The sequence below is a fragment of the Megalops cyprinoides genome, chromosome 25 (genome assembly GCF_013368585.1).
Source record: "Megalops cyprinoides isolate fMegCyp1 chromosome 25, fMegCyp1.pri, whole genome shotgun sequence".
In the NCBI taxonomy this organism is placed as follows: Eukaryota; Metazoa; Chordata; class Actinopteri; order Elopiformes; family Megalopidae; genus Megalops; species Megalops cyprinoides.
In genome coordinates this window covers 13,423,517-13,436,072 of record NC_050607.1, presented here as the reverse complement: position 1 = coordinate 13,436,072, position 12,556 = coordinate 13,423,517, and the positions used below count along the sequence as shown (strand labels likewise).

The 12,556-nt window shown below is 50.4% G+C and overlaps 1 protein-coding gene across 1 annotated transcript in view; it reads right to left on the bottom strand.

Annotated features, from left to right (window-relative positions):
- Positions 1-12,556, bottom strand: part of lrp6 (low density lipoprotein receptor-related protein 6) — a 50,814-nt gene continuing 38,258 nt past the window's right edge. The window contains exons 10-23 of the mRNA XM_036519914.1: positions 11,401-11,627; positions 10,554-10,738; positions 9,170-9,496; positions 8,327-8,529; positions 7,756-7,961; positions 7,001-7,191; positions 4,853-5,062; positions 4,360-4,485; positions 4,012-4,248; positions 3,783-3,893; positions 3,250-3,480; positions 2,587-2,723; positions 2,011-2,108; positions 1-1,869 (exon numbers count right to left, since the gene is read on the bottom strand). Coding sequence (XP_036375807.1) covers positions 1,581-1,869; positions 2,011-2,108; positions 2,587-2,723; positions 3,250-3,480; positions 3,783-3,893; positions 4,012-4,248; positions 4,360-4,485; positions 4,853-5,062; positions 7,001-7,191; positions 7,756-7,961; positions 8,327-8,529; positions 9,170-9,496; positions 10,554-10,738; positions 11,401-11,627 — 2,778 coding nt within the window. The 3' untranslated portion in view covers positions 1-1,580. The remainder of the gene's footprint in view (positions 1,870-2,010; positions 2,109-2,586; positions 2,724-3,249; positions 3,481-3,782; positions 3,894-4,011; positions 4,249-4,359; positions 4,486-4,852; positions 5,063-7,000; positions 7,192-7,755; positions 7,962-8,326; positions 8,530-9,169; positions 9,497-10,553; positions 10,739-11,400; positions 11,628-12,556) is intronic.

Below are 12,556 nucleotides of genomic sequence, written 5' to 3'. Positions count from 1 at the left end.
TATTGAAAATATTTTGCGGGCACTGGATTTTAAAATCTGAATAAAAACAGTTTTAAAACTGGTCAGGCACGATAACTTGTCCTTGGTTGATTGAGAGTCTTCCATTCCCTGTGGGGGGGGGGGGAGGGGGAGAGAGCTACAAGGACTGCATGTGGTGAAGAGGGCTGAGAGAAAGGAAGTGATGTTATGATACTTTGGGTCTTGGTTCCTCCACACAGATTAGTCCACAGTTGCAGTCTGGCATTAAAAAAAATAAAAACAAAACAAAAAAAAAAGTGATAAAACCGATTTTGGTTACTTGCTCTTAACGTACCGAGTCTATTTTGGATGCACAGAATTGGCCACCATGCTCAGCCATTTCCTGTCACGTGACCATAGGTGCTCAGCCACTTCCTGTCACGTGACTGCAGTCACTCAGCCATTTCCGGTCACGTGACTGCAGCTGCTCAGCCATTTCCCGTCACGTGACTGAAGGCGGCTCATCCGGATACAGGTCTCAGGATCGGTGATGTAGAATGGCAGCTGGCATTTGGGAGTCGGCAACAATCCAAACTCCCTCTGAGGGGAGCAAGTTCCTAATGTCTGCTCTGCTGTCCTGGTTGTCTGAACGCAGGGCCAGCTCAGGCAGACGGAGAGTTAAGACACTCTTAATGGGGTCTGTACACTCTGGCGAGGATAGCAGCTGGAGGTCTCGATGTAAACAGGCCTTGGACAGTGGGCAGGGGGGAGGGGCAGAGAGGGAAGGGGGCAACACCTATGTGATGGCTGCTGCAGGAACTGATTATCGAACTTATCCATCCATTATTGCTTCAACGGCTTTCTTTTCATAAAGGCATTCTGCAGCACACCAGGGTTGACAATGAAGGTTTTCAGTTTTTTTCTTTTAGATATTATTCCAGTTGAAGGTGGGGTATTCAGAATCCCAACACAAAAAAAGAGGTAAAACCACACCTGTCTCTCCTCTCAACTTTCAGAATCAATGTGCAACAGGTCTGCAAACTGTCCAGGTAGGAACAGTGAACTGAGAGATGGGTGCTTAATGGTGACAACATGGCTGCCTCACACGACTCCTCGCCTCCTCGGACGGGCATCCGGGTCTTTCCCCATCCAACCTCTCCTTTGTCATGTACAGCAAACATTTTTTGGCATCAGATAATTCCATCTCAAGGTGTCCCTTTCTATGCATTTTATGATTTTCTTCAGCCTCTTAGGAAGGTAGTTTTTTTATCTCCTGGATTAAGGCAATGTATTTTGTTTGTGATGACTTAATAAAACCTTTTTTAAAAAAATGTACAAATTTCTTTTTTTAATACAAACTCCTATGGCACAACCAGAAGATGCTGTATAGAAAATATATAAATATTTTTTTTCTTTACTGTACAAATGTTCTCCAGCTTGTCTGTGCCCCGCCCCTTTCCTTTATAACATATCTTTCATACTGTACAGAATCCCCATTTTCTCCGCCCTCTTCCATAAATGTCTTTTTTTTCCTCATAATATGCACAATTGATATTTACAGTGAGGGGGGAGGAGCCGGGGAAGGGGCGGAGCCGGGGAAGGGGCGGGGCACTGGGCGGGGCTCAGGAGGAGTCCGTGCAGGGGGAAGGGGGCGGGGGGTACAGGTGGTGGGAGTAGCTGCGCTCGGTGTACGGGGATGGCGGGCAGCTCTCACAGTTCTCCTCCGCCGACAGGTACTGGCTGCGGGGGGTCGGGGGCGGGGGGAAGGGCTCCGAGTCGTAGTTGAGGTCGCTGGTGTAGCCCTTGGCGGCAGGCGCGATGCGGCGGCCAGGCGTGTAGTCGCTGTCGCACACGTCTGTGCTGCAGGGGGTGGTGGGCGGAGCAAAGTGCCGGTAGCTGTACGGCCTGTAGCTGCGGGTGGTAGAGGAGTAACGGGTCAGATTAACAGGAATTAATGATAATTAACAGGTCCAGATTCAGTCAGATTGATGAGAACACGGATGTGCGTCTACACCAGTGTCTATAATTTGGCCTGGCCGGGTTGCTGGGTACCTGTAGGAGCGGTGTGTGGAGGGGCTGTTGGAGGAGTAGCCAAACTCCATGGTGTAGTGGGAGCGCTCGGTGGCAGGAGAGGGAGGTGGGTTCAGGATCTGGAGAGAAAGAGACAGAGAAAGTTGGAGTGAGAGAGAAAGAGGAAAAAGAGGGAACACAGAGAGAAAGATACATCAGGACTCACACCACAAAGTCTCAAACTCACTCCAAAGAAGGGCAGACCAGCGCCCATTTCCATGGGAAAAGTCGTAACGTTAACACTAATGGAAATATGCAGCAGTACACGGGACTGCTACCAGTTTCACACACTCACAAACCAGGCGTCTTGTTTTATTAGACCTCAATATTTTATAAATCACTTTCCTCAACATGGTTAACCAAAGTGGGCACAGACGGGCAAAACAACCAGCAATACGGCGTTCGCTGCAATGGCCGTTTTTCCCACAAGCAACAGTAGCAAAACGCCATTACAAATTACGCACGCGGTGACGGAGGGGAAAGAAACAGGCTCTTTATTCTGAGAACTGCCCACGGTAAGAGACGATTAAATTTAAACAGCAGCACACGCAGCCTCACCGGGGGGAAGTAAGTGCCTTTGGTGCTGGAGGAGCTGCTGGAGGAGGCGCCGGTGACGTGGGCGCGGTCGTAGGGTGGCCCGCTGCTGCCTCCCATGATGCTCAGCGAGCTCATCACAGACTTCCCTCGCGACATGCCTGCGGAGGAGAAAACCAGCCAATCAGCACCTCCGGCACAGAGCGCGTTTTCTACATGCAGAGACTGTAGGAGAATCTTAATATAATTTAATCTGTACCAAAGCTATCAGCGTCTATCTATACCAAAGCTATCAAGGTGTTTCTAAGCATCCTCAGTTTAAGAAAACCAAGGGACCCTGAATGAGGATACGTGCTGAATAAATACATCTTGTGAGTGACTGAGTTTATTACTGACTAATACCTGAACCAGGCCGTACAAACACTGTGTATGGATTTATATAAATATCAAGGGCAGGTAGACCAAACTCTAGGTCTGGTGCTACGTAGCGACAGGTTTACATTACATCCAAACCCATATGGATTTAGAGACTGTTAATAAGGTTCAGGGGAAAAAAACTAGATGTTGAAATATTCCAGTAATTCAGGATTCAGGGCTATGACAGGATCTAATAGCAGGATTTTGCGAGTAGCTGCTGGTAGCCCAGATTACGGCCAATCTCGGGGTACCGGTCCCACTGAGACCCACCTGGCAGCGACCCTGAGAGGGAGTTGGGGTGCGGCACGTATCCCAGGGGGACAGAGGACGGTCCGTGCACCACGAAGTCGTTGGTCATGGTCTCCCCATCGTCCTTCATGTGAGGGCAGAGGACGCGCTGGCACACGAAATACATGGCGCCCACCACAAACAGCGCCAGGATCACGCAGATGATGGAGACCACGGTGCTGGTGGGCTGGGGGGAAGGCTCCTCTGTGGGATCTTGGGGCGAGGCAAGATGACATCATCAACAACAGCCCAACACAGAGACATTCACACACCAAGAAAACTTTTTGTATAACATTAGGAGGCTGGGTAAGCCGATCTAGAATCAGTGCTTGGGGGCACCATCTGTCTGGAACTTCTACCCTTCATAAACCCCCAAGTAAATTATGAAATATACTGTAGTCAAACAGTGCCTGAAGGCAATGACTGGAACAGTTTCAAGCTTTGGCAAAAAGGGGTGGGGTTTGGTTATGTTTTGAGAGACAAAGACAATGAAATAGAGTAAATGATTTACTCACAGCAGCCCAGTTCATCTGAATTGTCAGTGCAGTCCGTGTTGTGGTCGCACTTCTTGTGTTTCCCAATGCACTGTCCGTTGGCACATCTGAACTGATCCACCGGGCACCGAACTGTAGAAGGAGAAAGGAAATGGATGGCACCTACACTGCGGGTTTTACGGTAACAGAGGCACTTAAGCTGGAGGCAAGGGACACTGACAGAGCAGATGCACAGTGCGGGGGGGTATACCTTCGCACTTGTTCTCGTCGGAGCGGTCCTGGCAGTTGACCTCGCCGTTGCAGCGCAGGGACAGGTCGACGCACTGCCGGCTGTCGCACTGGAACTCGGACTCGGAGCAGACGGGGCAGTCGCGCTCGTCGCTGCCGTCGTCGCACTCGGGGTAGCCGTCGCAGCGCCAGGCCTGCGGGATGCAGTCCACCTCGCCGGACGTGCAGGAGAACTGCTCCGGGGAGCACGTCGGGGGCTCTGCGGGGCGGAAAACAGACACGACCCCTAACGTTAGGCACCGTCACCAAATTACCACCCCCGCACGCGTGGTAACGGGAGGTCGCCCGTGAGCCGGGAGGCGGAGCTTACCTCCACAGGAGAGCTCGTCCTGCAGCAGCACCAGGTGAACCGGGCAGGAGCAGCGGGTGGTGCCGTCTCCCTTGACGATGCAGATGTGCGAGCACCCACCGTTGTCTGAGGTGCAGGGGTGCTTATCTGAGAGAAGGCGGGAGGGGGACAACAAAGAGTTAATAACATCCAACTTTCAAGGCACTATCAGAGCATGCAGGAAGACAACTAAGTGGAGGAGCGAGTGACCACGTATATACATATCCCACACATATTCACATCCCTTCAACTGTGTGGAAACACCAGTTTCTTTGTAGTCATACTGCACTGTTTTACTGCACACTTCATACACGTGTTCAGTACTGATACTGTAGCATGCACTGCTAAATGAACTGTTCAGGCATGTACTTATTCAGTAGTGCCAGAGAGAAATGGCATACGAAGATGAAAGCTCAGACAATGATGAGATTAAATGAGAATTATGGCCAGGCGGGGATGGAGGAGCGGCACTCACTGTACTCGGCCATGTCGAGCTGGTGGACGGCGTGGATGTCGCTGAGCGAGGCGATGCGGGCCTGGATCTTGGTGCGGCCCTCGCGGGTGGTCTTGTCGATGCGCTCGATCATCTGCTGCTGCCGGTCGATCCAGTACAGGTGGCTGCCGAACACCGTCAGCCCCACCGGCTGCAGGATGTTGGAGTCGGCGATGACGATGCGGTTGGCGCCTGCGAGAGCCGGGCGGGGAGAGACGGGAGGGGTCAGGAACCGAGGGCACACAGGTAAGAGAGGCAAACTTGGGACAGGGAGCGAGGGGAAGGGGGGTGGCGGGTAAACGTGAAAGAAGACGGACGTTAATCCATGCTGAGTTCGGGCAGATATTCTAATAATTTCTTAGAGGGGAAGGGGAAAAAAATATTTACGGTTGTTAATTGAACACAGTTGCTCAACTAGCGTAATGTACTGCAGCAGAAGAGGAAATCATTTTTCTTTATGTGCATGAGCAAAATAATCATGAAAACGTGTGGAAATTTGATGAAAACTGTTGAAAACTGTTTGGATAAGGGGCAGCGCTGACATTTCTAAAAAGCTTTCAAAGCCAACAGAATGACTCACACACAAAACTCATGTGTGGCCCCCGCATTGCCAGGGTTTGTTTTTACTAAAATTCACCATGAAAAGGATCAACATCTTTCCCCTTTTTTCATGTCATTCGACCCCTGGATCGTTCCCAAGACAGCTCGACTCAATCTAACACACACACAGCAGGAGTTACGCTTCGCCTTCAGCAGGGTCTTGGCTGGGGGGGCAGGCGAGCACAGCTCCAATTGCAGCATGTGAGTTTATCACCAGCAGAAAGAGGCCTCTGATCCAAACTCCCTTCTTGAGGAGGGGGGGGGGGGGGGGGTTAAATGTTCCTCGTGGAATAAACCCCCAACCACATCCTTCCCCGCTGCTATTTACAGCGGAGAGCAGGACAAACATCTGCAGAGGAGGCTAATGACAGCCACTCTCATCGCGGACCTCATCAATCTAACTTTAGCCAGGGAGCCCGCAACGCGCCGATGCCTTTGAAAAGGGGGGTGCTCCATTCCCGCCGCGCCGCCAGCCAAAACCGCGCAGGCCCGCAGTTACGGGGCGAGGATTCTCCAGCCTAATAAGTTTTAAAAAGCAGTGTTTGTCTTACTCAGGAGTCACCCGTCACCCCCACCCCCCTCACCCCCCCCCCGGCTCCTGGCCGAATGGTTCGCATTCTTTTCGGAGTGTGTGGCGCTCCAGAGGCCCGCCGGAATGTGCTGAGTGCGGGCTTCGCGCCGGAGCGGCCCTGCCCCGCACAATACGCATCGATGTCCCGGAAAACTGACGTGCTTCGCTCCTATTGGCCAGCAGACCCCCCCCCCCCCCCTCAGGCCCAATGACGTTGCCGCGCTCCTGACCTATGAGCGAGGCGATCCGCAGGGGCTCCCACCAATCAGCCAGTGAGCTCAGCATTCACGTCACAAAACAGACCTTTTCAACAAGCAACCGCATAATCAGAAAAGCTCAAAAATGTACATTCATATTTATTTATAAATATTGCCTGGTGGGGAGCGATTGCTGTAAACTATGACTTTCCCTGTTGGTACGTTCGGTTTCATGCAACCTCATGGAAACACTTGAATTCACAATCACCACAAGGTCCAAACAACATGGTTTAAGATGTTTCTCATCTAAGGGGGGAAAAAAAAAAGTATAAACCTCACAAAAGTGGTAAACAGTTCTTCAGAAAATAAGCAGCTGGGTTCGTTTATTGGAAACTGGCACCAGTTGTTCTCGGAGAGAGGCCTATCCCACAATACCTTAAAAACAAGGATCAACAGAGAGCGGGCCAGGCCTACAGATGGGCAGAGCCCAGCGAACCACAGACATTCTATTTACTCAAGATATTCACCCATGTGCTGAACACTGACAATTCACTCTCCGTCACAGCTTAAGCTACAGTTGCTCAAATTTGCTGACTCATTGTGAATATTCATGAGGGCGTGCGTGTGAATGCAGAACATCCTTATATAGATAGAGCCCCAAAATCTCCTGCTCCTGGGAAGACTCTGATAGACGAGAGTATGGGGCACAGAAGGAACATGGAGCTGAATATCTGCAAATGGCTGATCTGTGGCCGCACTCACCGGAGAGGTCGCTGCTCTCGATGCGCCGCAGGTCCGAGTCCACCCAGAACAGCTTGCCCACCTCGTTGTCGATGGCCAGGGCGACGGGCTTGCCCAGGCCGCTGAAGAACAGCACCTCCCTCTCCGTGCCGTCCAGCGCCGCCCGCTCGATCTTGGGCGAGCGCTCCTGCAGGTTGGTGAAGTACATGTACCTGCGGAGACGGGCAGCCACACAAGCACAGGTTAACCAAGCACCTGGATCACCAAGTCAGTCTGCCTGCAGCATCACTCAGCTTCTCAATATTACTCTTTCTGCCATCGTCAGCACATAATACACACTTATAGACCTCATTTCACTATATATATATTTTGATCAGCTAGTGAAGTAAATGCAAACCTATTTTAACAAGTAACAGAGTATGAGCATATTTAATTCTTCATTTTAGGTATTATTTCTTCAGTATATACAAAAAACTTCTGCTTCAAATGTCTTGGAACTCAGACTCTGCCGACTGTCTGTAATGAGGCCACAAAATGACCTTATGCAACCTAGTGCCTTAACAGAAGCTGGAAGACCACGCCAATTGATTCAAGACCCACATTATCACCAGCAGTTACACATGCAGACACACACATCGAACGCTGGGCACCATGCCCGCTCTTGCCTCTGCAGTTTAACACTGAACATTTGGAAGTGGATTGAGAATGGACTGAGGGCGAGAGGAGGAGGGCCTTGGGGAAGAGAAAGACAAAGCGACGTCAGCGACGGGACGCACCCTCTCTCGGGGTTGACCACGATGGCCCGGGGCTTGTCCTGCTCCCCGCGGAGGACCACGCCCACTCGCTGGCCGTCGGTGCGGGTGACGTTGATGACGTTGGTGGCCTCGCTGGTCCAGTAGATGAAGCGGCTGTAGATGTCGATGCTGAGGTCATACGGCTGCAGGCCCAGGCTCCCCGCTGTGCTGGACACCACGGTCATACTCTGGGTGGGGGGAAAAAAAAAACACACACACACACACAATGGTCATACTCTGGGGAGAGAGACACACAACGCTTACACTCAGGGGAGAAAGACACACAACTGTCACACTCTGGGGAGAGAGACACACAACGGTCACACTCAGGGGAGAAAGATACACCACAGTCATACTATGGGGGGACCAAGACTCACACCACATGTGTCTGGGCAGAAAGACAAGCACACACAGACATACACAGTCATACAGACTCAAATATATGGCTCCCGAAAAAAAAAAAAAAAAAAATCTAAGACACATATTCCTTCACATCCACATCAGCATTCGTGTGAAGCCCTCCGTGCAAGTGCGGGCCATTCGGGGCGGTTACCTGGTTGCCGTCCTCCTGGGCACGGCGGATGACGTTCTGCTTCAGGTCGATCCAGTACAGGTGCTTGTGGAGGGGGTCGTAGTCGATGGCCCGCACGTTGCGCAGGCTGTGGATGGGTAGGATGATGTCGGGGCTCTGCTGCTCGTCGATCACCATGCGGTTGATGGCCGCCTTCTGGCTGAAGAGCAGGAAGGATGTCGGGGCTGGGGGGGGGGGGGGGGGGGGGAGCGAGCACAGGAAGCCAATGAGCAACACTCTCGATCCCCAACTCTCTGTGCGTTTTCCCAGAGAGCCTGCTAAGTTGCTACAGTCATCTCATTATTAACAACACGGTTTCATATTCAGCCACCCAGGATACTTTCTGGAAGATCGCTCAAACTCCATGACTACTTACCTGTCAACAACACCACACGTAATTAATGCGCGCTCGAACGTTTTGTGGAAACTGAACCTCATAACTCAAATGCAGAAGTCCCCAGATGACTTAAAAAAAAGCGTTTTTACTGCGCTGAACAGAGATGGAACAAGTTGTGATTAAACAGGGCTTCAGTTTTTCGAGCCCTGCCAAGTCGGCCACCCGCAAACTGCGCTGGCTTGATACCCGTACCTCAGAAGACAGTTTTTCAACCTCTTAGTCAAACAAAGAGAGACGCGAGATCGGCCCGCTGCGTTCTCCGCTCCTGTCATAGCCGCTCACCATCTGGCAGAACAGCGTTTCAAATCTGGTGTTGATCTGGGCGGTATGCGCACGCATGACTTCACCTCCATCCCGGACCAACCCAACCCAACCCCCCCCACCGATAGCGGTCCAACTGCGGTCGGTCTGGGCGGTCGGCGACTCACCGCTGCAGGTCTTGTTGTCAGCGTTGAGGGAGTAGTGGGCAGGGCAGCCGCAGACGAAGCTGCTGATCGGCACGGCCAGGCAGAGGTGGGAGCAGTGGCCATTGGTGGAGGCGCAAGCGTTCCAGCCCCCCTGGCGCGAGGAGTGGAAGACCAGGATGTCCATCACGTAGTCCAGGTGGCCCTGGATGACGGTGCGGTTCTGCCCGCTGGTCTTATTGGCCCGCTCGATGCTGCGCTGGCTCCAGTCCGTCCAGTAGATGTAGTCCTGGTACTGAGTCAGCCCGAAGGGGTGGGGCAAGTCATCTGCAATCACCTCGCGCTCCAGCCCTTTTCGAAAAAAGCAAACACCGAAAAAAAAAAAAAGAGAAACCTTGTCTTAGCCATATGCTTGGTGAAACCTTTTTTTAGTGCAACAAATCATATGCTAAGGTCAGGGCTATTTTCTTCACCACTCCAAATTGGTAGTGTTGCAAGCGCTGGCATGTTCTTAGAATAAGTGTAATAGCAGTATCGGTTTTTTTTTTAGCCCATTTTATAGTAGAGCCGGGCCCTGGCTTAGGCACATAACCCCTTAATTCAGGACAAAACATGCGCCACATGAGTGCCAGCAGCTTTTGTTCCATCAAGGCGTTTAATGTCTTTTGAAGATTTATTCCCCTCTAAATATAAGTGTTTGAGGCTTGAGCCCCTAATCGGGAACATACTATACTCTGTAAAGCGATACCTTCACGATTTTAACGCATAATCAAAGCTGACTTGACAAAAATACACCAAATGCAGACAGTTAACACGGAGAATATGAATTTTCTTTAATGAGAATAAACAAATACGAGATAAAACAGTCAAGCAGTACAGTAATGTAAACTCACTCTTCACATGGATACAACTTCTGAATTCAATGATTGGGTGTTTTGCACCGTTATTTTCACAAATGGACTGTTAACGTTTAGTGCATTTTGCAAATGGCTGATTAGTGGTAAGTGCTTGAATACAGGTTTGACCGAATTCCCGCTTTACTACACTCAAAAGCAGGACCCATATTATTTTCCCAATAGGCTTTTTTTGTACCTTTATGAAATTTCACTTAAAATGTAATTTATCAAATATTTTTTGGCTGACAGACTTTGCTGCGACTGTCCTTCGGTGTAACCTGATGAACGTTCATATTTGGAATTGTAAGTGCACCAATTCCCAAATTTTAATTTTTTTTAAATATTCAGTTCATTTATTTTTTTGAGATTAATTCTAACACTAAAAAATAATAAAATCCTAACAGGATAATAAATAATTTACTCATTCATAAAACATTCCTGTGTCAAATGAACTACATGTCTGATGTAATGAGGTGAATGTCATGTCCATCGGTGATCTGGGTGCCACTCACCGAGCATGTTGGAGGACTCGATGAGCGTGGTGTCCAGGTCGGTCCAGTAGAGCCGCCGCTCGGCGTAGTCGATGGTGAGGCCGTTGGCGCGCCCCACGTTGGGGACCAGCGTCGTGCGCCCCGTCCCGTCCATGGCGGCGCGGTCGATCTTGGGCTTGCCGCCCCACTCTGTCCAGTACATGAAGCTGTGGGCGAAACAAATGTGTTGCAAGACTGACTCTTGGCAGAACGCGGGTTCCCTTCAATCATCCCGGCGCTGAAAGCAGACAGGCCCTGCTCCAGCTGCCACGTTACCAGGCTTGAGTCCATGTGACTCACTTCTGCAGTCCTGGCAATGTGCGTCGGGTATTAGCCAAATTTCTTACACCTCAAAACCACTGACACTGTGAGCGGAGACAGAGACGGAGATCAAACGCGCCTCCCCCTTCTCCTCCCTCTGCTGCTTCTCCAGTTATCTCCAGCCATTCAAAAGCATTAAGCGATGCCGACCAAACGCACCAAATCATTTAACTTAATTGCTACTACTCCCAAAAACTCTAAATGCTTTGCAGCTGAACTGCTAATGCTTTACAGTTGGGCCTTGCAAATGCCCATTTAACAGGGAGTTCTTCGAACATTTTACACGGTTCTGACTGGAATTAAAATGTGGTCTTAATGATTCCATGTGTTTATTTCTAGAACAATGACCTTTAACTTTTCCAAATTATGAAAACAGACAACTGCCAGATTACCAAAACGATTGTAAAGTTTGCCTGTTTGGCACATTCTCATGCCACACCATGCTGCATTCTCTTCAGCAAAGCATGGCGTTACCGTAAAAGAATTTAAACTCTTTCTCCAGTCGTACCCCTCCGCTGGGTCCAGGGCCAGGGCCCGGGGGCTGTCCAGGTCCTTCCACACCAGAACCTGCCGGTGCTGCCCGTCCAGTTTGGCCACCTCGATGCGGTTGGTGCCGGTGTCGGCCCAGTACAGGTTCTTCCCCAGCCAGTCCACCGCCATGCCTTCTGGGTAATCCAAGCCGAACTCCACCACATGCTCAAGGGCGCTGCCATTCATAAAGGCCCGACTGATGGTCTGAAAAGAAACAAATCAAATTAAATGACATGCAGACAAATGCAAAATTTATCATGCATTCTGTATTCGAAATGCAACACAAGTTGGTGGTGCATGAAATAACAGTCAGCAAAGACATTAAAGGATTACTGGCATAAGATCTTTGTTGAATAATGTACCAATAATGTTTTTTGAAAAGGTGAAAAATGTCCAACCCATGGGAACAAGAAACTCCAGCTTTACTTTTCCCCCACTGATAGACATAATAAATAAAAATAAGAAGAATTTACTTTCACAGCAGTGATAACAGCAATGTTTACAAGTGAGGCTGACTGCACAACATGTAGTGCTGTAACAACCCTGACACACTTAATGTTTATTTTTAATTGTAGGCTTTAAGTATGAAATACGGGTATGTAATTTCATCTGTAATTTAAATGGCCTATCGACCTTACACAGCAGCGAAGGCCAACACACACACACACGCACACACACACGCACACACACACACACACACACACACACACACGCACGCTGCCCACTTCAGCCGGGAGGTGAAACCACAGCTCTGCAATAGCAAAATCACAGATTCTCTGAGCCAGCCCGAAACTCATGGCTCATTTATACAGCCTGCAGAAGGGGGAAGGTAGAATGCAGCCCTCTGAATTATTTATACTTGCTAAGACATGTATCGTCTCCCATGCAGCGCCGAGCCGCGAGCCCCCACCCCAGCGCGGGCTGATTGGAGCGGAGGGGAAGCACAGGACCTCGGAGCGGCGGCGAGCTCCGGGCCGCACGTGCGCTTGTGTTTCCATGCTAATTACACTTCCATGGGAAACAAAAGCGTGTTTTCTTCGGCGGGAGTGACCGCGCTCACAGCGCGTCGGGGCTCCCCTCCGGACTGACTCACGGCAGCAGCTGGCCTTCGTAACCGCGCGAGCGACACCTAC